General features: G+C 36.8%; 1 protein-coding gene across 1 annotated transcript; it reads left to right on the top strand.

Moving 5' to 3' along the window:
• Window positions 1-6,665: 6,665 nt before the first annotated feature.
• LOC134540153 (FUN14 domain-containing protein 1-like) lies at window positions 6,666-7,013 on the top strand. The gene has a single exon (XM_063382729.1). The coding sequence runs from the start codon at window positions 6,666-6,668 to the stop codon at window positions 7,011-7,013; it is 348 nt and encodes a 115-aa protein (XP_063238799.1).
• Window positions 7,014-24,454: the final 17,441 nt, after the last annotated feature.

The raw sequence follows: 24,454 nt of genomic DNA, 5'->3' as shown, positions 1-24,454 counted from the left end.
AACATATAATGGTAAGTTAGTTAGACTAATTGTGTAGCTAGCTTAATTAATACCAACTATAGAAATAAAATACTAACTGCTCAAAAATGTTTTGGTATGACAATCAACATTTTTTTAGCACTACCTTTATTCCTGAAGCCAGTAAGAGAAATGCTGATTCACAACCACATTTAAGATACGTATGAACACACGCACGTATGTTAAGTTTTTGAGATTGGATTCGCAACCTTTTGCCTTTACAAGATGTCGGCAATACATAATTTTGTATTACTCTTTTTAGTATAAGTGATAAAAAAGATTACAACATAGAGCGATATTATTTCGCAACAATAATTAATATTATCTTAAGTGTTAAATCTTACGTTTATACCTAGTACTTGCTGGATTCACAACCACCACTTAGCGCATGTACGTACGAAGTAGAAAGTTGAGTTGATCAACTCTGTTATGTACGTACGCATGCTACGCTACATTGTGAATGCTTGCATGCATTTTAAAATAAGTACTTAATTTTAGCAAACAAATAAATATGTTAATGATTTATTGCTATTATTATTCTTATATATTATTATTGCCAACCATACAAGATACAACTATTGTTTAAAAAAATCCATACAGACATAACAACTTCAATTAATACTTTATCTCTCCTTGGTTTATTTTAGGGTGATTCCTTGAAGAATGTGACTGGAGCAAAACGTCGTGCATCTGGTAGAACTATTGACAAGTTTTTCAGTAAGAAGTCAAAATCTGAGACTGAGACAAGAGGTGAATCGTCGTCATTACTACCATCTACATCTGTGGATCAAATTTGCCATATTGTTCCAGCTCCTGAACCTGTTGCCTTAGTTGTTAATGAGCACATATTGCCAGATAGAAACAAGCCACAGGCACAACCTCAGTTTTCGTCTGATGTTGGATATTACACAGGCCAGACCAATTGAAATGATTTCACTAAGACTATGCTATGAGAGCGACACTGAACACCACCATCAGATTTTGTTTTTCCTCACTGTATTGTTACCAAGAAGGGGAAAGAGACAAAGAAGTATGCCCAGAGATCGCATTTGGAAAAAGTTCACTGGCTCGTGCTTTCGCACAAAGATCAAGGACTTTATTGCAAGTACTGTGTCCTTTTTGCTGCAGGCTCAGGGGGTGGCCTTCAAACCAACACCCCTCTTAGAATAATGGTCAAGGAACCTCTGAAGTCCTTCGATGATCTGCTTGGAGGAAAAGGATCTCTTATGACGCACCAGCGGAACCAGTATCACCAGTGGGCTATTGAAGCTGGAAAAAACTTTCTTTTAGCATATCACCAACCATCATTCGAAGTTTCAAATCAGGTTTGCTCACAAAGAGAAGCACAAGTTAAAGAAAATCGAGAACGTTTACGACCAATTGTCAGCACCATCATCTTTGTGGTCGTCAAAATATTTCCTTGCGTGGTCACAGGGATGATGGAGTCTTACATGAATACGGTGATGGTCCCAGTACTAATGTAAAGCTAAATGCGAATAATGAAGAGGCCATTTCTGTGGTGAAAGATGATGGGAACTTTAGAGCTCTCTTGCGCTTCAGAGTTGACTCTGGTGACTCAAACCTATGCCGCCACTTGGAAGCTACTTCAGCTAATGCCACATACATAAGCAAAACGACACAATCAACTTATTGATATATGCAAAGAAGAAATACAGGAGTCGATTTTGACCAGAGTGAAAGAAGCAAAATTATTTTCTGTTTTATTTGACGAAACAACTGATGAGTCACACATTGAACAGCTAAGTATCTCCTTTCGTTACCTACACAATGGATCGGTTAGAGAGGACTTCATCACATTCTGTAATGCATATGATATGATTCGCTCCGAAGATGTTGATGGGGAGACTCATCTAACTGGCATCGCCCTAGCACACATAGTTCTTGATCTCTGCAAAACGTTTAATGTAGATATGACAAACTGTGTTGGAATAGGCACCGATAGTTGCTCAGTTATGGTTTCTGGAATGAATGGGTGCAGTTCATGAACTTGCCAAAACAGCCATTCATGCCAAACATTGTCCTTGTAATAACCATTTGTTGAACAATTCACTTGCACGATCGTCTAATGTCGTACATTGCCACAACACATCAGCGACAATGAAGAAAATTGTGTTATTTGCTAATGCCTCGGCAAAGAGACATGAACTCTTTAAGAAAGTTCTAGGTGGGACCTCACTGCAGGGTATTTGCGAGACACGTTGGGTGGAGAGGCACGACGGCCACTTGCAGTTCCAGGGTGACACACTGGTAAAAATTTGTGATGCTCTATACGAGATTTCACAGTGGAAGGACAGAAAAACTGCATCTGATGCCCAGTGCCTTCGTCATGCTCTAATCAGTCAATATTTCATTGTTTATTCCATATGCCTGAGTGATGTATTAGGTAAGTTTAGAAACACTTCATTCCCCTCTTTCTGGTGCCATATTTTATTCGGGTGTGATTTCAATTATGCAAGTTTTTTCTTTGTCTTTCTACAGGAACAACTGTGTCACTAAGCCGTTTAGTTCAAACACACTCCTTGGATTTTAAGAGGGCTGTGGATGCTGTAACAGACACCATTAGTGTCCTGGAGAAGAAGAGACAGGAAGCCGATTTAGTTTTTCAGCAACTATTTGCTGAAGCAGCAGATCTTGCACGAGAGTTGGATGTGGAACTGAAAACACCACGTATTGTTTCACGGCAGATATATCGTGAGAATTATTTTTCTCAACCAAATCTAGCTCAATCCCCTGAGGAATACTATCGAAGAGTAGTTTATATTCCCTTGTTGGACAATATCATAAGTGATTTGAAGAAGAGGCTCAGTCCTGATGTCATGGATATCTTCAGTCTGGGAATACTCTTGCCTCGCACAACCTACACTGAGGAAGATCTGGAAGTTGTGCGAAAAGTAGCAGAGATGTATAAGCAGCTCCTAAATGTGTCTGTCTCCACAGTCCTGGAGGAGTTCAAACTTTGGGTCGCCAAATGGAAGCGCGAATCTGGGGGTGTTATTGAAATTCCAAGTGCTCTACCTCATATCATTGACTTGTGCGACACAGTAATGTACCCTTCTATCAACAAACTTCTTAAAATCCTAGCTACGCTACCTGTTTCTGTAGCAACAGCAGAGCGTTCATTCTCAACCCTTCGTCGCCTCAAAACATGGCTCAGATCAACAATGGGGGAAGAAAGACTTACTGGTCTCGCATTGCTGCACATCCACAAAGACATTCAGCTAGACATTGAAGCAATAATTACAAAATTTGCAAAGAACAGCAAAAGGCGTCTTGAGTTTAACCTGTAAATATATTCATATCAAACCAACATGGCAATAATGTCATAATTATTTATTTACAACCAAATGTTCCAAACTAATTCAGATTGACATCACAACACAACTGTAGTGCAGTGTGCTGTGTCCTGTGTAGTTGGTTGCATTATGCATGCTGGACAATTCGTTCTTTGGACATAAGAAACCTTGATAGATATCATTGGTAGTGAATATCAACTTAAAGAATGTTAATATTTCTACCAGCAGTTTATTCAATGTTAAGATACGAAAGCTTCTTAAATTGCACCATTTTGCTCCTTCAAATCCATTTTTTTCCGGGGAAGGACCCCCGGACGAGCGCTTCAGTTTTGGGGTTTGGTGATAAATTAGATGGTGGTGACCCCCCCCCCCCCCCCCCCAAAAAAAAAAAAAGTCTAGATCCGCCCCTGTCAGTCAGTCGGCTTAGGGACGCATAAAACAAAAGCCCGAGATACACAAAGGGCGTTTCGACTGTTCATGTTCTTATTTTAAAGTCCCTGTCATTAATGCAGAATGCTGTTTCAGGTACAGTAGGAAAGCATAAAAAGAGCCCCAGTTCCACGACGGTAAATATTCGAGCATGCTGAAAAGCCTTTGTGCTTCGTAGACTTCCCCTTGGCAACAGCACGGCGTACTGATGTGTGTGTTTATATCAAGTGGTAAAACTTATTGTAATGAATAATGTGTCCTGTTGTATACCCAGCTAACAAGTAAAATCTTACTTATACGAGTTAATACTACTACTCACAATATTGGTGAAGAGGATGGGATCTGGCCTACATTAATCGTAATTGCAATCAGCAGCATGGTTAACATGTTAGTTCATATAAAAGAATTCGATGTTACATAGCCACAAGTTTGGGATTCTTATGCTAAGCGTTTAAGGTTTTATTTCCAAGCAAATGAAGGTACATAAGCAAAATCTTCCAAAATTATCCAAATAATTAAGTTTCATCAACATAATCAACATCACAGGGAAATAATTTATGAATACACAGCGGAATTACATCTGGCTGAACACTAACTATTTAGATAGCTTGGACGTAACTATGAGATACAGGTTCGTGTGTGGGTTAAGTGACGAGAATGTGCAATGTAGATTGTTATCCGAACCGATAATGACGTTTGCTCAAGCTCAAGCGCAAGATCTCGCTGTTGAAGCTGCTTACAACAGCACTAAGGTGATTAAAGGAACTTCACCAAATATTGTCAACACTGATGAACAAATCAGATATCACAACAGTCAAGGAAGTCACAAATTAATGTAACTTACAAGGTTTGTTTTAGAAGATCGAACGAATATAAGCCTAGCAGCACAAGTTGACCGGTCGTTTCAAGAACATCGAATTTATTTCTAAGAGAACAGGGCATATTGAAAGGGTCTGAATGAATAAAATGGTGCAAGTAATTCCAAGATTAAGGTTAATGCAGTATAGGAGGCACCAGATGACAAATGAGATGGGAGCATATAAAAACAAAATTTTTACCTCCTTAGGAAAATTGGGTCACCAAGAGGCAATGAACTATGCACTATGGTTTCCATTAATGTATATTTGGTCAAAGTAAAAGTTTACCCTTTAGAGGGGATTTGTAATTTGGATGAATTGACATTCCAGAAAATTTTCTCCCATCAACTACCCAAGCGAAATAAGGTAGGTTGGTGGTTCATGATTATAGTAAAAATATTATTGAAATGTTGGGGTCTTGTAATGTTGTAGTACAATATGGCTCACAATATCGTACCATTCCCTTTGTTGTATCCTAGGGTCAGAAACAATCCATTTTAGACAGGAACTAGATGAGGATTTCAGGAATATAAGTGAAGGGATTGGTATGAATAGGTGAAATGGACAAGACATAAGTGAGTTCTTAGAGGTATAACTAAAACCCTGGGGAGTATATACTGGGCCACCTGAACATTTTGAGCTCGACCCAGCTATATGTTCTTGTTCTCCATTTGCCCTTTGCCCAAAGAGAGGAAAGGAAAAAAAAGAGATTAATTTCACAATGTGTTTTTACACCTGACATTCATGCAGACTGGTAAACTACAATTTTCATTACACTCAAGCAAAATTGGGACGTTAGGATCTGTGTAAACTATAAAAGCATCTTTAAAATGCTTTGAGAAAATATTTGTACCTTGTTCCCTCTGTCACCCAGCTGCTGGCCAACATAAAAAGTGGTAAAACGTTTGCAAAGATTAGTCCCGCACAAGAATGTCAGCAACGTGTTGCTGACGATTAAACAGCAAAATCTCATATCATAGTTACTGACAAAGGATAATTTCAGGTAAATTGGATGCAGTTTGATGAGTGTTAATAAAAATATTTAATTATAACACAGCGAGCATTGTGTCATAAATAGATGTTGAACATCGTCCCAATAAATAATAGTTGTTGAGACATTATGTTTTGCAACATAGCCTAAATAATCTTAATAATTTATGATTTTTCACGCCTAACTGTTTTTACATCAAAATTTCTAAGCGATTTCTGGAAATGTCACATGATTGACTGATGTTGGACGCTTATTATATTGTTATGTAAGTTTAGTCTCCCTCTAGTTTATTCATTGTTGATAAGAGGTAAAGGGAAAAGTTGTGTTCAATCTTTACCATTTAAAACTATCTGGATTGTAAAACATTTTTTTTTTGTTCTAATGAATTGAATACAGATTTCTGTAGACATGGAGTTAGGTATTGTAAGATGACATTTTGTGACCAAGTTGAAATAACATTTTTTTTCCCTCGCCATCGCCATATTGTTCCGCCCAAAACATTGCGGAAATGGTGCTAAACCACGTGTGTTGATTAGCATGAATTGGAGTCTTCGTCGTTAAAAACAGCAACTTTCATAAAATAAAATGGCATTTAAATTTTTCGACAGTGTATGCACTACAATTCAGCCCTTGTTTTTGGTTTCTAACCAATATGGCGTAACAATTATCTGAAGGAAAAAAAAAACAGCTTCATACACAGTGTAATTATACAGGCGCGAAAACTCCTTGCTTACACGTCTGTTACAATACTTCCTACACTATGACATTTTTACGAATCTTCTTAGCGAGTTCTTTTAAATTTATTTAAAAATATACTCATATCATAAGCCTTTATTAAGCAACGATTTTTTTCGCAAACCAGTCGACTTCAACTTCAGAGTAGACACTACTCGACGGTATAATACCTCCATGGTTTGTATTACCTCTATGGTACATCCAGCTTAATTATGGAGACACATGAAAGTTTGTGTATTCATTGACCACACGGATCTGTCCATATCAAAATTGTCAGTGACCAGGATGCGCGTGGCTGCACCCAGGCAGTGAAGGATCAGGATGCAGCAGGAGGAGGTGCAGTCGGTCCCGGCGGGCCACGACGCCGTGCTGGGGGACCAGACCTGGGAGGTGGTGGCGGGCGGCCTGACGGGGCTCACCACGGGCCTGCTGGCCGCGGGCGTGTTCAAGCTGGGCGCCGTGCTGGCGGGCGGCGGCATCCTGGCGGCGGAGCTGGCGCGCGCGCGCGGGTACGCCGTGAGCGCGGGCGGCGCGCTGCCAGCGGTCCGCCAGCTGGGCGGCCGCGTGGCGCGCCAGAACCTGGGCGAAGCCTGGCGGGCGCTGACGGCGCGCGCGCCGGCCGCCACCGCCTTCGTGGGCGGCTTCCTGCTGGGCTTCGGCATGCGCTGAGCGGCCTTCACCTGGGCGGCTTCCTGCTGGGCTCCGGCATGCGCTGAGCGGCCTTCACCTGGGCGGCTTCCTGCTGGGCTCCGGCATGCGCTGAGCGGCCTTCACCTGGGCGGCTTCCTGCTGGGCTCCGGCATGCGCTGAGCGGCCTTCACCTGGGCGGCTTCCTGCTGGGCTCCGGCATGCGCTGAGCGGCCTTCACCTGGGCGGCTTCCTGCTGGGCTCCGGCATGCGCTGAGCGGCCTTCACCTGGGCGGCTTCCTGCTGGGCTCCGGCATGCGCTGAGCGGCCTTCACCTGGGCGGCTTCCTGCTGGGCTCCGGCATGCGCTTAGGCGCCAGCACTCGCCGCTAGACAGTGGGGTTAGAAATAAAACATATGTTGCTTGGTTTGTTTTAAATGACACTTTTATTATTTGTGTGTCCTGTTTAGAGGCTCACCCCGCCGTTTGTTTGTAAATATAAATTGCAATCTAGAAGGCTTATTATAATAAGCGAGGAATAACTTTACACCTCATGCCTTTTATAAAAATAAATAAAAACAAGCAAGATTTATTACAGAGATAAATATTTTGACTGAGATTTATAAAATTAATAAGCTGGCATTATATTAATCATCCTTATTTTGTTGCTTTCCTTTACAGTGGAAAAAGTTATTAATTACAATAATGGACATGCTTTTAGCATGAGGATGAGCTCCTCTACTCTATATCGAGTCAGATCGTACTTTTATCACGACTCGAGGAAAACGCCATATTTATTATTTGCCAATGTCCTAAGTTTTCAGTAGGTGGAAGACATCAGAAATCCAGGTGCCAGTTTTATTTATTTTTGAACAAGAATAATAAATTATATTCCAAGTTAGCATTCTCTACATGAAAATACTATCATTTACCTTGTCCTTATTTGATGGTTGTTTCATAGATCCCAAAGCTATCAGACATACTGCGCCTTCTCTATCACTATTTGCTGGTGTTATATTCTCCTGCCGTAATTATTTTACAACTTCCACATAATTTAAACAGGAGTGTCTATTATTTGAAATCATAGTTACAAGCTTTTGAATAATTATTTGTTGATTATTATTTATAATATTTCTGCATATCTACCTTAATTATTTTTTTTATTTCAACGCAAATATTTAGTAATTGCCCATTTATAATAGATGTATTTGAATTTTACAACAAACACCAACCTAGAATGCCATTCCTATCATCAATATGGAATGTGATGAGGTTGTATCTCCGTGATATATATGGACATGATACCTGGGTTAAAATCAGAATCCTGTTATAGCTAATAATATGTATAGTTTAATGTCTGTAGTCACTTATGTGTTCTCTAATAGGGTGACGATTTTTAAAATATATTCTGTATACTCCAGCGATGTTTCCAGCAGTTATTGCCCTGTGTGATGTATAATAAGAGCGATCGTTACCTACAACATAGCCTACACAACAAAAAAAAAACATAGATAAAATACTGGAGGGATGAAAAAATATATATACTCCATGTTGAAACCTAACATTTGAATGCCTTTCACAAAACGTTTGTAAAAATATTTTTTTTTTAACACTAATGTTGGCCAACTAAGTGAATTTTTTTTTATTTTAGTACCTACTCTAAAAAGTAATATAAAACCATAGTTTTCATAATAGTTTTTAACGGGAATTTTTTTTTTGTTTTAAATTTTGGATTCTCCTTTTTAACTGCTTTAATCATCGTAACACCAGCAAAAATAACTAAGGTAGATGTTCCACTCGCTTTCTGATGAAGCCCAGTCTTTCAGAGATGGCAAGGTCCTTCAATTTATGTTTATGAGTTCGAAGATCGTGAATATGTTGTTCTTTCTGAGAAGAAGTATAAGCCTAAATTATTTGATGGGATGGGATGGTTACTTTATTTACTACAGTTTTTGTATAGCTATTTGGATGAAAGTAAGTTATCAGTTCCTTCTCTAAATTTTCATCTCTGGAATAATCCCAGCTCTCTTGACCTCGGTGGAAATAACTGTTCTATTCTGCGGTGGTGCGTGATATGAGCTTGTCTGTGCCTAATGTGTGGGTTAGATTCCTGCAGACACAGTGTCCGATGTGGTTACATATATTTCCTTGTTACTTGCAAAAGTTTTCTATCTGTTTCTACTTGCATAGTAAACCATACTTTGTGAGTGGATGCTGTTCGAACGTATTTATAAAGTTTGGGATTTTTTTTTTCTTCGCCATGGTTCCAAATTACAAGGGTTACTGCTACCCATATTGGAGAATAATATCTTCCAACTAGTAGCAGCAAAAGCCTGTAGGCCAATACAATTATGTTAATGGCAGCGAAAGCATGCGAATATTATTTTTTTATTATTATGTAGTAATACTAAATTAATAGTAGTATTATGTAGTATGCTGATAATCCTTGTAACGTAGATAAATATATATTTAAGTATGTATTATCTTTTTATATAGCAGCTACTACTTACAAAATATATTTGTCGTCACATATTCACACGAATCTGTAGTCCAGACAGGGCTAAAGACGCAGAGAGCAGACATTAGGCTTATTAGATTTACTGTGTTGCATATATCGAACATAAATTATGTCTTAAGTTGATTAAAGGGGAGATGCGCGCCAGAAAATGAAACTGGAAATATGTTTGCATTAGAAATGAAAAAAAATACCCAAATTAGCAATATTTCTTCAAACATATTTCACAAAGCGAGTTCCAATAACAGTACAAACTATTGTAGATTTATCATACGTATCTGTGGATAGTCAGTAACTCTCAATGAAAATGGATTACATCACAGTGTTTCTGAAATATTACAACCCAAGAAGATGGAGCAACAAGGTGGAGTAGGAATGATAAAACCTCATCGAGCCCACTTATATATATACATACATATATAAGATATTGTTCAGTCATATTTTCTTGATTACTTTTATATGAGAAATAACAAATATAATTAGAATTTTGTGTTCCAATAAGTTTATTAAATTCAAAACCTTAAATTAATGTTTTATCATATGAAATTTATAGTATTGTAATATATTGTTACGAGTGGGGAAAAAGGATTCGTAAGAATAGCCCAATTAATTTTATACAGATTTATTTCCTACCGATATTTACATTACTTATTTAATCACCCACTTAATATATGTTCAAAATTCACTAGGTGTCTGTAAAATCCACAGTTCAAACACCTCACTGGAGCTAGGCTCATCAGTGGTTCACCGCTTACCACGCACCTGTTCACACACAGTCTCGCGCCACTCGGTCACACTCGCACGTTCCCGTCACTCCACGTCTGCGCCGCTCGCTGAAGTCGCATTTCACTCAACTAATCTGTTGGAACTCCCGCGGAGGCCGGCGTCACCGCTTTTATACCCATTGGCCGTCTTTCTGTAACTGACTGGCGTGGTGTGGCATGTCGCGTCATCCGGGGCCGACCCGACGCCCGAAGCATTCAGGACAGCGGCGCTTGTTCACGCCACTCCACGCGGTGGCCTCAGTAAGTCCGCGGAGATCTCAAGCAGTTAAGGAATAAATGACATCGTCGAGGAAGAAGGAGGCCAGGGCAGGGGGGTGGCAAGGCCGGGGCGCTCAAATCCCCGAAAGTATGCGCGCGTGACGTCAGTGGCCACGCAGGGCAGTCAGGCCGCTCGGGTACCTGGCGCGCATTGCGGCCCTGTCTCTCATATTCGTAACAATATATATAAACAACTAATCCAACGCTGCACGCCTACATTAAACTGGCCATCTTTGCAGTTTTCTTGACTGGATTATAATTATGTTATTTTGACAGTGTTTGGTGGACCTAGTAAAATATATTTATTTTCATACATACCTAAAATGTCCCTAATATACGATATTACAAAATAATTTATGTTTTAAAGAAAGTTTAGTACGAAAGTTTAGTTATACCTTAGGTCTTTTTAGCTGAACAATTAGCCCTTAAACACTGTCAAAACAATAGATGTCTTGATAAATATTTTTTTTTATTTTGTATTCAAAACAATGGCCGTAGATTTCGTGTTCCTATGTCGTTTTCAACAATGGAGCGTTGTGTGACCTATCATTAATAAAGGTTTATATTATGTATGATTATCGAATTAATCAGTCTTTGTTCTGTGTGTTGAATAAAATTATAAATTATAATACTTGCATGATAGTCAACATTTTGGAGAGACTCTGATATGTGGACTTTGTTAAGCAAAAACCTTTTTGGATTAAAAAATTCAAGTGTAGATTTGTTTCCTCTCAATCCCTTACAACACTAACATTATGCTTATATTCTTGGATTGGACGCAAAAAAAGGGCCATTAACTATGTATGTTGATCAAAGTACTCGTAAGTTACAAGCAATGCTCTTGTAGACCTTATAGAATATCCCTCCTACAACACGTCTTCGCACTTATGAAGGTAATTTTAAGGTTGCCGTTAACAGTCAAACTGTTACATTCTAGCTGTTAACAGACGTGATTTTGATTTTGGTCCTGAGGGTGCAACGATTCTCTTAAATATAGTAAAAGCAGCCATGTTAATTTTTTTGTTGCTTACTCTTTGCATTAATAATGTAGAGTAGGAGGGGAAGCCAAAACCAATCCTAACCCGCCACTCTCAATTAAAATTAGTGTAAGAGCAACAAAAACCTATGCCCTCCCCCCTCCTTAGGGTCTAATTCTCCTGCTCCAAGAGTACTGAAGACCATGATCTATCATGGTAATAAAAACCAAAAAATTACTTTACTTGACAATCTGATATACCGGTCAGATGTGTGATATCACTAAAATAGTTTTATCTGAATACTTATCATGCAAAAACATGTTTGCTACATAATAAGATCATATCTAATAATATATATATTATGATAGTAGTTTACCTGTTTATAACTGAAAAATTAACTTATATAAACGTATAAGTACCTTACAACAGGTGTTTTAATGAACTAAATAATGACAACCGCTGGCGCTGCGTCCTTGTGAAACAGACTTATCTCAACGCATGATGGTCATGAGAAGTTCCATCTTCCATGTGGTTATCTCAAATGTATTTAATCGTTAAAAAAGATAATTTTTTGAAGTAAAATAATACTATGATAAGAAGATGGCAGCTCCTCTTATTTAACAAAAATTAACAAGATCTAACAACCTAACAACTTAGTAATTAATCACATAAAGCATGAGATCCTCATTTTGGAAAGAGTATGTTCACATTCACCTGAAGAAAAAATCTTTGGTAACGAAGTCTAGCTGCATGACTATTCTCGCTCTGTTCAAACTTCGAGCCTTGCGAAACCCTGCAGATCTGGGGTAATACAAACATGGGCGTGTACGCAGCTGATTTTGTTCTGGAGAGGTTGGAGGAGATAGAAGATAAATGCTAACTCGTGTTTAAAAGTCGTCTTTAAAACGTATCACATTCCTTAACTTCGTGGTTTTAACAAGATAAATTATATATAGTCTACCTAATTTTAATTTATCTGTTTTATAAATATATGTTATAAATTTGTATATTTCATTACAAGTCTCCATTTTACAATCTCTGAGAATACTATTCGACAAGTTGTAATGAATAAAAATTAAGTGATTCTTGAGCCACATGAAACCTTCATGATACCCTAAAAGTATTGCCTGATGAAATTTGTTACTCAAAGCTTTTTCCTGCTCAAATTGCGAGCTAACATGTGCATCTTACGAATACAAAAAGGCTTCCAGAGGCGTCTCACACGCTATGTTATGTATTATTTTCATTTTCTCGTCGTTAATTTAAGGGCTCCTAAATGTGATATAATTTCTGAAAACTTCGCGCCAGTGATAACTAATTGCAAACAGTTGCGCGACTTTTTAAACTCCTTACATATCAGTAGTATAGTATAGCCAGACATCAGCATGATGCTGGTGCGATGAACTGGAGCCGATGTCCGATTGTAACATCACGGCAGCCATCATTGATGATACTGACTTTGATATTTGACCTTCAAAATTGACCAAAACTCGTTAAAAATTACTCAAATTTGGAAAAAAAAAATTCGCCAAAACTAGACGAAAATTTGAAGTTATTTTTAATTACGCCTAAAAATCTCAAAAAATCAGAAAAAGATTTCGCTATTTAGAAGACAAAAAAATGTAAAAACTAAAAATAAAATTGGATTTGAAAAAAACCAAAATATGCTTGTCTTTAAAAAACAAAAATTACCCAAAGCAGCTTAAATTCCCCATTGAATGGTTGCCGAGGTCAAGACCTCGGGCATTAAGATGAAATGGCCGCCATTTTTAATTATGACGTAATTGTTGCAATTATCTTTACGGTCGCCATCTCGAATATCAGTAATAATTATAAAACAAGTCTGGAAAAAACATTTAATTAAAAATATTTTTGTTCAATTTAAAAAAATTATAACTAAAAAAAGCACATCGCAGAATCATAAGTTCGACCACGAAGAGGGCAAAAATATGGCGACAGATCCATCCTCCATAAAAGCCACCAACAAACTGGCCTCCCAACCACTCATGCCATGGTAGATATGCCAGTCAATATGATGTCACGTCCACCATCTTGCTTTCATATACTGGAGGCTGCCATCTTGGATGATGACATCATTGTCGGAAACATGTTTTAGTCTGCTGGATGTAGTCATTTATATAAAGTCACATTGTACATACATCATTTGCTAGTGAGCATTTCACCAGGGGCGTAGAAACCTAGGGGGGGGGGGGGACAGGGGGGACGTGTCCCCCTGAAATTTTTGGGTGGAGGGGACTGTCCCCCCAAACTTTCTAGACCGTGATATTTTTATTTTATAATATTATTCCGCATTACTGTTATGCTTTTTGAATAAATCAATAATCTAAGCAATTTTAAGCGAATCGGGTACCATGCATCAAAGGTTCATGTGCAAGAAATATGTCCTGCATCGAAATTATAACATTCAAAAACAAATAGTAAAGTGACTTTACTTTAAACTGTCAAAACGTACCGATGTTATTTGAAATAGAGTATACCAGCAGGACTACGCCCCTTCCACTTTGCAACCAGACCTAATGTCTGCTGATATTAGCCAGCTTAGCTACCTCCCTCCTCTTGTATCATACACCTATACATATCGTATGTGCGTGTACTTGCACATTCCTGGAATAACCTTAAGTATTTCGCTATTTTGATGTCGTGTTGGGTGTTAGGAGTAATGTAGAAACATGTGTTGAGCAGTAGACCAGAGAGTTGTAGATGTAGAGTCTAACTACTTACGTGTGCATTAGCATTTCATTTTATAGATAATGAAAAGACAAAAAAACTGTTTTAGCATATTTTTCAATAGCCAAAAGACAGTGTGAAGTTGCTCATGCTAAAACTTCATCGAACGGAAGTGAACCAGTAATAAGTGGAACTGAGGTGAGTAACAATATATCATGAGAACACATTATAAAATTGATTATTAATTATTCACTTTGTAATAAAGTGGCAAGAACAATGGTGAGTTGGTTTAATGGGAGGGGGGGGGGGGGTAGGAGGCGGTTTTGAATTACCATTAAACCATTACATTTAACACTTAACTCTTAACTGTAATTTTATAATTTATAGTCTTAAGTTTCTGTCCCTTGCTGGTAGTAACTCATCCTTAAACATAAAAGAGATAAAAAAGTTAAAAGGTTAACTTAAGGATTTGAAAACATTGAAATAAAAATGTTTCTTTTTAGAAAGTCCACACAAATTTAATAACCTATTTAACGGCTATGCATACATAAAAAATTCTACTAAACATAGAACAAGTATTCATGTAAATAAAAAGTTGTCATTTCCTTAAAAATGCAGTTATTATAAGTTACCTCGTTCGTTTCTCGGATCTGGAAATTATGCCGGGATGATGCTTCGGAAAGTTGGTATTCTCAGGAATTTCCTGTTTTCCCTTTCCCTGCCTTTTATTTTCGGCGCGGCACACCGATCACCTCATTTCAAACACCATCTCACTTTTTTTTCGCCCAGATACACTCCTTCAAAAGGGATCTCTCCACTTAAGTACTTAAAAATAGTTGACATAAGAAAAATAGTTTAGTAACTGCAGGAGATTTTACCCTGATTAAATCTTTACATTGTTATTAAGTGAGTGAAGAGTGTTTAACGGCCCTTTAACAAGGAAGTCTTAAGAGCCGATAGGGGTGAAATGAGGTGAAAATAAAATACATCATAATTGCCCGAACCCTGAGTTGAAAGGGGATCCCTCGCCCTGCAGACCGGCACCTTACGGAGGCATAAGCCAAAATCTGTTAAGGATGTATCAAAAATACTATTGAACACTGTGCTAGAAGTTAGGCAGCTGTTTTAAATATAGAAGTGGTTTTGAGATTGCTCCTTGTTGTACCCAGCTCTTCTTGTTCAACTAAAAGAAGTTTCAGCTCTCTAGGAAGGCTTAAAACTTATCTCAGGTAGGTATGTTTGATTTTTAGTGAAACCAAAAAAATATTATTTGGCTTTAATAAATATTGTTTTTGTACTTACATGTGTCGGAAAGTAATTACCATTAATTTAATTTTTCAGATCAACTATGACACAGGCAAGACTTAAACATGTAGCTGTACTACATGCTCATCAACATGAGCTGGACGTACTTACTTGATTTAAACGTCATCGCGCCTCAATTTATAAGTAAGAATGAGAGACGGGGACATGTGTTTGGTAAACGATAACGAGCTACAGGCAGTCGGGCACTAGTACAGCAGAAAGACTTTAATACAAAAAAAGTACAGTGTTATTTAAGGTATCGAATAGTGACGGGTGCTCCAGATTTTAAATGTGTAGGGCTAATCAGTAAAATAGTCGTGACTTAAGATGTAGCCTATTATGTGGACAAGAAGGAAAAGTTTATGAATTATATATATTTTTTTTTTAATGTTTCCTAGTGTACATGTTTTTTTTTTTAATTTAGTTTGAAAATATCGTAAATAAATTAGTTTTAGAAAATAATTTATAAAAATATTATTATTGAAAAATAATACTATTTAATTCCATTCGAGTAAAAAAAAAGAGAGCTTTCGCCCTTCTTGCCTTCTGCCCAACTTTATTTCTAAATTCTTCGCTCATCAAATTTTATCTTAAGGAAACAATAATAATTTTAACATCGCTATATCCAATGGTAAGATACAAAAACTACTTAAAAAGAGCTATTTTGCACTTTTAAATTAAAAACTTTTCCCCGTCTTAGTAGGAGGGGAATGGGTTTACATGACATCTAAATCATTATGTGTCCCCCCCCCCCCCCCCCCAACTTTATGAACACAGCTACGCCAATGATTGTCACTATCTGTTTTCAGTACTCTACACAAGGAGCGCTACTGTCATATAGTATACACGACGTTTGCTAGAGTTCACTACTACCATATCGTTTTAATAGTTTCCTACTAGAGTGCAGCAGTATTTATTGCCAGGATGCCTGCCATCTTATCCGTTATCTTGGTCACCATATTGGAAACTTAATTATTTATCTATACATTCAGGAAAAAATCGAACATTCATCAAAAATATTTTCAATTAATTTACTAATTGATTTGACAATATCCTGTCCTTGGTACAATACTTGATCGATGAAAGAATTTAATTTTATGTAAAAAAATACATTTATTTATTTCAATTTGGGGAAGTGTCCTAAAAGTGGCTTAAATCCTTCTCGTTACAGCCTTCAGTAAGCCGAAGATCACATACAGACCACCATATTTAAAATATTCAAATCTTTGGCTAGAAATCCAGGTAAATTTCCAAAAATTCATATTAAAAATACTTACAAATTTGATGATTGTTTCGATTGATTCCTGTTCTTGGTTCTATACTTGATCTATTTTTAAAAAATCAGGTAATAATACTCATATTTAATTAATTATAATAGAAAGTCCTTAAAAGAAGCTTAAATTCTTTATCTACCATCCTCCATTAAGCAGATAATGACATATTGGATAAAGTAACAAAAACCTAGTAATTTGGAAGAAATTCTATAAATCATATTAAGATCTATTAATATAATGTTTGATTCGATTCATTTAGTACTTGATTTGTTTCTTGATCGATTAAAATCATGTTTCCATTAAATATTTAATTAATTAATTATTCACACTGCATTTAAGGACTCTACCGGGTGAATAAATATGTTACTCAATATCACTAAGTCTACAATAGAGGCTGTATTCGATGTCCTTTTTTAAAATAGAGTTCCAACTACAAGTATATAGGTCAAGTGTCTCCGAACTACAAAGTCAGGTCATGTACAATGTCAGACATATATACCAAGTGTCTTTGAACCAGTTCGTTGAAACTTGTTTTATATATCATTATCATTATCATTATCATTATCATTATCATTATATATAATAAAACTAAGTTGATAAAATGTGCAAGCTGATAAAACTTAAAAAGGAGTCCCGGCACGATAAAGGGACTTATATAGTGTGATAGCCCTTTATCCCCCCTCGAACAAGAAAGTTCCCGTTTTAACCTAAAGGGCGTATTTTTAAAGATATAAGGGCTTTTCCATTCCTTCAACTTGGAAATTAAGTGTATATAGTGTGATATAGTGTGATATATATATAGTGTGATAGCCCTGTATCCCCCCTCGAACAATAAAGTTCCCGTTTTAACCTAAAGGGCTTGTTTTTAATGATATAAGGGCTTTTCCTACCCTTCAACTTGGAAATTAAGTGAAGTGGCGCCATCTGTTGTCGAGTATTTAAACTTCATTCAGAACAACGATTATTTGGGTTGCATTTCGAAAGGCGCTGCGAGCAATTGCAGCATGTGTAGTAATGGCGCGAAATTTAAAATTCCAATTTCAATAAAGTCTTAAATTACATTTGTTACTATAGTAAAGTTTTTAAATTTTGTGTATTTATACAGCAGTAGCTAACTTATATTTTGGAGTTAAAGCAACATAATTTTAGTTATTCAAATTTGTTCTGAAAAACATTTTCAAATTTAAGTTTTTAAATTTCGCGCCTTTACTACGTATGTTAAAGCTGCAGAACCTATTGTTACGGCGGACGATAATGTCGAGAACATTCTAGAAGATGTGAGACAGAAAATATTCTCAAACTTTCTCGAATATCCTATAGCCTAGCTCTCTGAATATATAAGAGCCCGGTTTCACCCGCCAGAGTTAGTTCGATTTGAACAGCGAAACAAGCGATTTCGAGACGAAAAGGAAAGAAGTTATCTGTGAGCCTTTATTTTGAAGTATCACGTGTGAGTATTTTTAATATTGTGTTTAATTAATTCTCGATTTTGAAGCGAAGAAGAAAAAAGTTGTCTGTGTGCCTTTATTGTGAAATATCAAATGTGAGTATTTTTAATAGCGTGTTTAAATAATTCTAATGGTTTTTTTTCTTTTCTTTATGTTATTTCCTTATCCTTAAAGCAGTCGCGCGACATTGAATCGATGCCTTCTATATTCTTTTGGCCGTAAAAAAAAATATCGTTCGACCGCTTGAAGGTTAAATAAATGTTTTCTTTGTTTTAACGTACCCTACGTTTACGTAACAATATATTTATCTATAAAATGTTTATTTAATTTATATTTTACAGAATACAATGCCTAGTCGTAAAAAAAGGAGATCTTGCCAGTTCTGCAGCGAAACGGCGGAAACAAAAAGAATATCGAAGAAATGAAACGGAAGAAGAGCACAAAGCACGTTTACAAAATCAACGAATCAGAATGAGCACTCTGAGAAGCAGAAAAATCGAAGAAAGAAAAAATAAAAGTATTGAAGAATCGAGAATGTTAAAAGATAATCTAACAAAGGAAGCATTCCACTACAAACCGACGAAAAAATATTACAATCATAAATATGTTGTAATCGGAAAAATGAATAACATTTGCCAAATTTGCCACGCGAAAAAAATCAGTAAAGAAACACCAGGTCTCTGTTGCATGAATGGAAAAATTCGATTACCACCACTGGAAGCACTTCCGCAGGAATTTCTACATTACATGACCGGGGAAACACTAGAATCAAAATACTTTCTTCAAAATATAAGATCATACAACTCCTGCTTTCAAATGACTTATTTCGGTGTTACTTCGATTAACACTAATAGAAATGAATTTGAATATGTATTTTCAATTCAAGGGCAAATTTATAACAAAATAGGATCGTTACTACCAATGCCTAACGAAGACTATAAATTTCTGCAAGTATATTTCATCGGAAATGAAGAACAAGAAATTCATCAACGATGCAGAAATATTAATGGATTGAGACGCGAAATAATCCAAGATGTACAGAGGATCTTACACAAATACAATCAACTGATTTACATATTCAAAACAACATTAGACCGCATGATTTCTGATGACTATAAAATTGTAGTTCGAGCCGATGACCACGCGGAGAACACGAACGTAGATTTAATACACCTCAGATAGATGAAGTCGCCATCGTAATTGTGGACAATTAAAATACAAGTCGTTTCATAATTGTACAAAGAAGAAGAAAAGGACTACAACGCATTGCAGAGACACACCGTTCATATGATGCTCTTCAATATCCGTTAGTATTTCTGCACGGAGAGGACGGATATCATTTCAATATAAAACAAATTCATCCTGAAACAGGCAAAGAAACAAACAAAAAGTCACTTCCAAGGATTTCTATGCTTACCGCTTAATGATCAGAGACAATGAAATATACAATCACATACTCATCACTCGCCGTTTATTCCAACAATTTCTGGTAGATATGTACGCAAAAATAGAAGCAGAACGGATGCTTTACATAAGACGGAATCAGAAGAAACTACGCACAGAAGAATACATCCACCTGCGAGACGCGATCATAAATGATGGCAATATTGACGATTTTGGAACAATGGTAATCTTACCCTCATCATACATAGGAAGTCCAAGACATATGCACGAATATACTCAAGATGCCATGACCTACGTAAGAAAATATGGACGAGCTAATCTCTTCATAACATTTATATGCAACTCATCATGGCCAGACATCAAAGAACAACTAAAATACGGACAAACCTCCATGGATCGACACGACATAATAGCCCGAGTTTTTTGAAAAAAACAAATACGATTTATTGAAGTCATCACAATATACCACATCTTTAGAACCGTTAGATGCTGGATGTATACAATCGAGTGGCAAAAATGAGGATTACCTCACTCACACAATCTCATATGGCTACACGATAAAATTTATCCCACGGATATCGACAAAATCATCCAAGCTGAATTTCCCAATCCACAAAAAGTTCCGGAACTATACAACATAGTAGTGAAAAACATGATTCAATGACCATGTGGACCATTAAACTTCAATGCGCCATGCATGAGTGATGGAAAATGTACAAAAAAATATCTAAAACCATACTTGGACGATACAAAAACTGAAGATGATGGCTATCCCAAATATAGAAGATGATCACCGAAAAACGGTGGCTTCACAGCAAAAATACGAATACAAGGCAGAGACGAACTGGAAATAGATAATCAATGGGTAGTACCATATAACCCACTACTTTCCAAAATGTTTCAAGCACACATAAACGTTGAATACTGCAATTCAGTAAAATCTATTAAATATATATGTAAGTACGTAAACTAAGGTAGATGTTCGACTCGCTTTCTGATGAAGCCCAGTCTTTCAGAGATGGCAAGGTCCTTCAATTTATGTTTATGAGTTCGAAGATCGTGAATATGTTGTTCTTTCTGAGAAGAAGTATAAGCCTAAATTATTTGATGGGATGGGATGGTTACTTTATTTACTACAGTTTTTGTATAGCTATTTGGATGAAAGTAAGTTATCAGTTCCTTCTCTAAATTTTCATCTCTGGAATAATCCCAGCTCTCTTGACCTCGGTGGAAATAACTGTTCTATTCTGTGGTGGTGCGTGATATGAGCTTATATGTGCCTAATGTGTGGGTTAGATTCCTCCAGGCACAGTGTCCGATGTGGTTACATATATTTCCTTGTTACTTGCAAAAGTTTTCTATCTGTTTCTACTTGCATAGTGAACCATACTTTGTGAGTGGAAGCTGTTCGAACGTATTTATAAAGTTTTGGAATCTTTTTTTCTTCGCCATGGTTCCAAATTACAAGGGTTACTGCTACCCATATTGGAGAATAATATCTTCCAACTAGTAGCAGCAAAAGCCTGTAGGCCAATACAATTATGTTAATGGCAGCGAAAGCATGCGAATATTATTTTGTTATTATTATGTAGTAATACTAAATTAATAGTAGTATTATGTAGTATGCTGATAATCCTTGTAACGTAGATAAATATATATTTAAGTATGTATTATCTTTTTATATAGCAGCTACTACTTACAAAATAGATTTGTCGTCACATATTCACACGAATCTGTAGTCCAGACAGGGCTAAAGACGCAGAGAGCAGACATTAGGCTTATTAGATTTACTGTGTTGCATATATCGAACATAAATTATGTCTTAAGTTGATTAAAGGGGAGATGCGCGCCAGAAAATGAAACTGGAAATATGTTTGCATAAGAAATGAAAAAAATTACCCAAATTAGCAATATTTCTTCAAACATATTTCACAAAGCGAGTTCCAATAACAGTACAAACTATTGTAGATTTATCATACGTATCTGTGGATAGTCAGTAACTCTCAATGAAAATGGATTCATCACAGTGTTTCTGAAATATTACAACCCAAGAAGATGGAGCAACAAGGTGGAGTAGGAATGATAAAACCTCATCGAGCCCACTTATATATATACATACATATATAAGATATTGTTCAGTCATATTTTCTTGATTACTTTTATATGAGAAATAACAAATATAATTAGAATTTTGTGTTCCAATAAGTTTATTAAAGTCAAAACCTTAAATTAATGTTTTATCATATGAAATTTATAGTATTGTAATATATTGTTACGAGTGGGGAAAAAGGATTCGTAAGAATAGCCCAATTAATTTTATACAGATTTATTTCCTACCGATATTTACATTACTTATTTAATCACCCACTTAATATATGTTCAAAATTCACTAGGTGTCTGTAAAATCCACAGTTCAAACACCTCACTGGAGCTAGGCCCATCAGTGGTTCACCGCTTACCACGCACCTGTTCACACACAGTCTCGCGCCACTCGGTCACACTCGCACGTTCCCGTCACTCCACGTCTGCGCCGCTCGCTGAAGTCGCATTTCACTCAACTAATCTGTTGGAACTCCCGCGGAGGCCGGCGTCACCGCTTTTATACCCATTGGCCGTCTTTCTGTAACTGACTGGCGTGGTGTGGCATTTCGCGTCATCCGGGGCCGACCCGACGCCCGAAGCATCCAGGACAGCAGCGCTTGTTCACGCCACTCCACGCGGTGGCCTCAGTAAGTCCGCGGAGATCTCAAGCAGTTAAGGAATAAATGACATCGTCGAGGAAGAAGGTGGCCAGGGCAGGGGGGTGGCAAGGCCAAGGCGCTCTTATCCCCGAAAGTATGCGCGCGTGACGTCAGTGGCCATGCAGGGCAGTCAGGCGGCTCGGGTAGCTGGCGCGCATTGCGGCCCTGTCTCTCATATTCGTAACAATATATATAAACAACTAATCCAAAGCTGCACGCCTCCATTAAACTGGCCATCTTTGCAGTTTTCTTGACTGGATTATAATTATGTTATTTTGACAGTGTTTGGTGGACCTAGTAAAAAATATTTATTTTCATACATACCTAAATTGTCCCTAATATACGATATTACAAAATAATTTATGTTTTAAAGAAAGTTTAGTACGAAAGTTTAGTTATACCTTAGGTCTTTTTAGCTGAACAATTAGCCCTTAAACACTGTCAAAACAATAGATGTCTTGATAATTATTTTTGTTTATTTTGTATTCAAAACAATGGCCGTAGATTTCGTGTTCCTATGTCGTTTTCAACAATGGAGCGTTGTGTGACCTATCATTAATAAAAGTTTATATGTATGATTATCGAATTAATCAGTATTTGTTCTGTGTGTTGAGTAAAATTATAAACTATAATACTTGCATGATAGTCAACATTTTGGAGAGACTCTGATATGTGGACTTTGTTAAGCAAAAACCTTTTTGGATTTAAAAATTCAAGTGTAGATGTGTTTCCTCTCTTTCCCTTAAAACACTAACATTATGCTTATATTCTTGGATTGGACGCAAAAAAAAAGGGCCATTTACTATTATGTTGATCAAAGTACTCGTAAGTTACAAGCAATGCTCTTGTAGACCTTATAGAATATCCCTCCTACAACACGTCTTCGCACTTATGAAGGTAATTTTAAGGTTGCCGTTAACAGTCAAACTGTTACATTCTAGCTGTTAACAGACGTGATTTTGATTTTGGTCCTGAGGGTGCAACGATTCTCTTAAATATAGTAAAAGCAGCCATGTTAATTTTTTTGTTGCTTACTCTTTGCATTAATAATGTAGAGTAGGAGGGGAAGCCAAAACCAATCCTAACCCGCCACTCTCAATTAAAATTAGTGTAAGAGCAACAAAAGCCTATGCCCTCCCCCCTCCTTAGGGTCTAATTCTCCTGCTCCAAGAGTACTGAAGACCATGATCTATCATGGTAATAAAAACCAAAAAATTACGCTACTTGACAATCTGATATACCGGTCAGATGTGTGATATCACTAAAATAGTTTTATCTGAATACTTATCATGCAAAAACATGTTTGCTACATAATACGATCATATCTAATAATATATATATTATGATAGTAGTTTACCTGTTTATAACTGAAAAATTAACTTATATAAACGTATAAGTACCTTACAACAGGTGTTTTAATGAACTAAATAATGACAACCGCTGGCGCTGCGTCCTTGTGAAACAGACTTATCTCAACGCATGATGGTCATGAGAAGTTCCATCTTCCATGTGGTTATCTCAAATGTATTCAATCGTTTAAAAAGATAATTTTTTGAAATAAAATAATACTAAGATAAGAAGAGGGCAGCTCCTCTTATTTAACAAGTATTAACAAGATCTAACAACCTAACAACTTAGTAATTGATCACATAAAGCATGAGATCCTCATTTTGGAAAGAGTATGTTCACATTCACCTGAAGAAAAAATCTTTGGTAACGAAGTCTAGCTGCATGACTATTCTCGCTCTGTTCAAACTTCGAGCCTTGCGAAACCCTGCAGATCTGGGGTAATACAAACATGGGCGTGTACGCAGCTGATTTTGTTCTGGAGAGGTTGGAGGAGATAGAAGATAATGCTAACTCGTGTTTAAAAGTCGTCTTTAAAACGTATCACATTCCTTAACTTCGTGGTTTTAACAAGATAAATTATATATAGTCTACCTAATTTTAATTTATCTGTTTTATAAATATATGTTATAAATTTGTATATTTCATTACAAGTCTCCATTTTACAATCTCTGAGAATACTATTCGACAAGTTGTAATGAATAAAAATTAAGTGATTCTTGAGCCACATGAAACCTTCAT

This window comes from Bacillus rossius, chromosome 1 (assembly GCF_032445375.1).
Source record: "Bacillus rossius redtenbacheri isolate Brsri chromosome 1, Brsri_v3, whole genome shotgun sequence".
Lineage (NCBI taxonomy): Eukaryota > Metazoa > Arthropoda > Insecta > Phasmatodea > Bacillidae > Bacillus > Bacillus rossius.
Note: the sequence above shows the minus strand (reverse complement) of the source record. Positions and strands in the feature narration are given on the sequence as shown.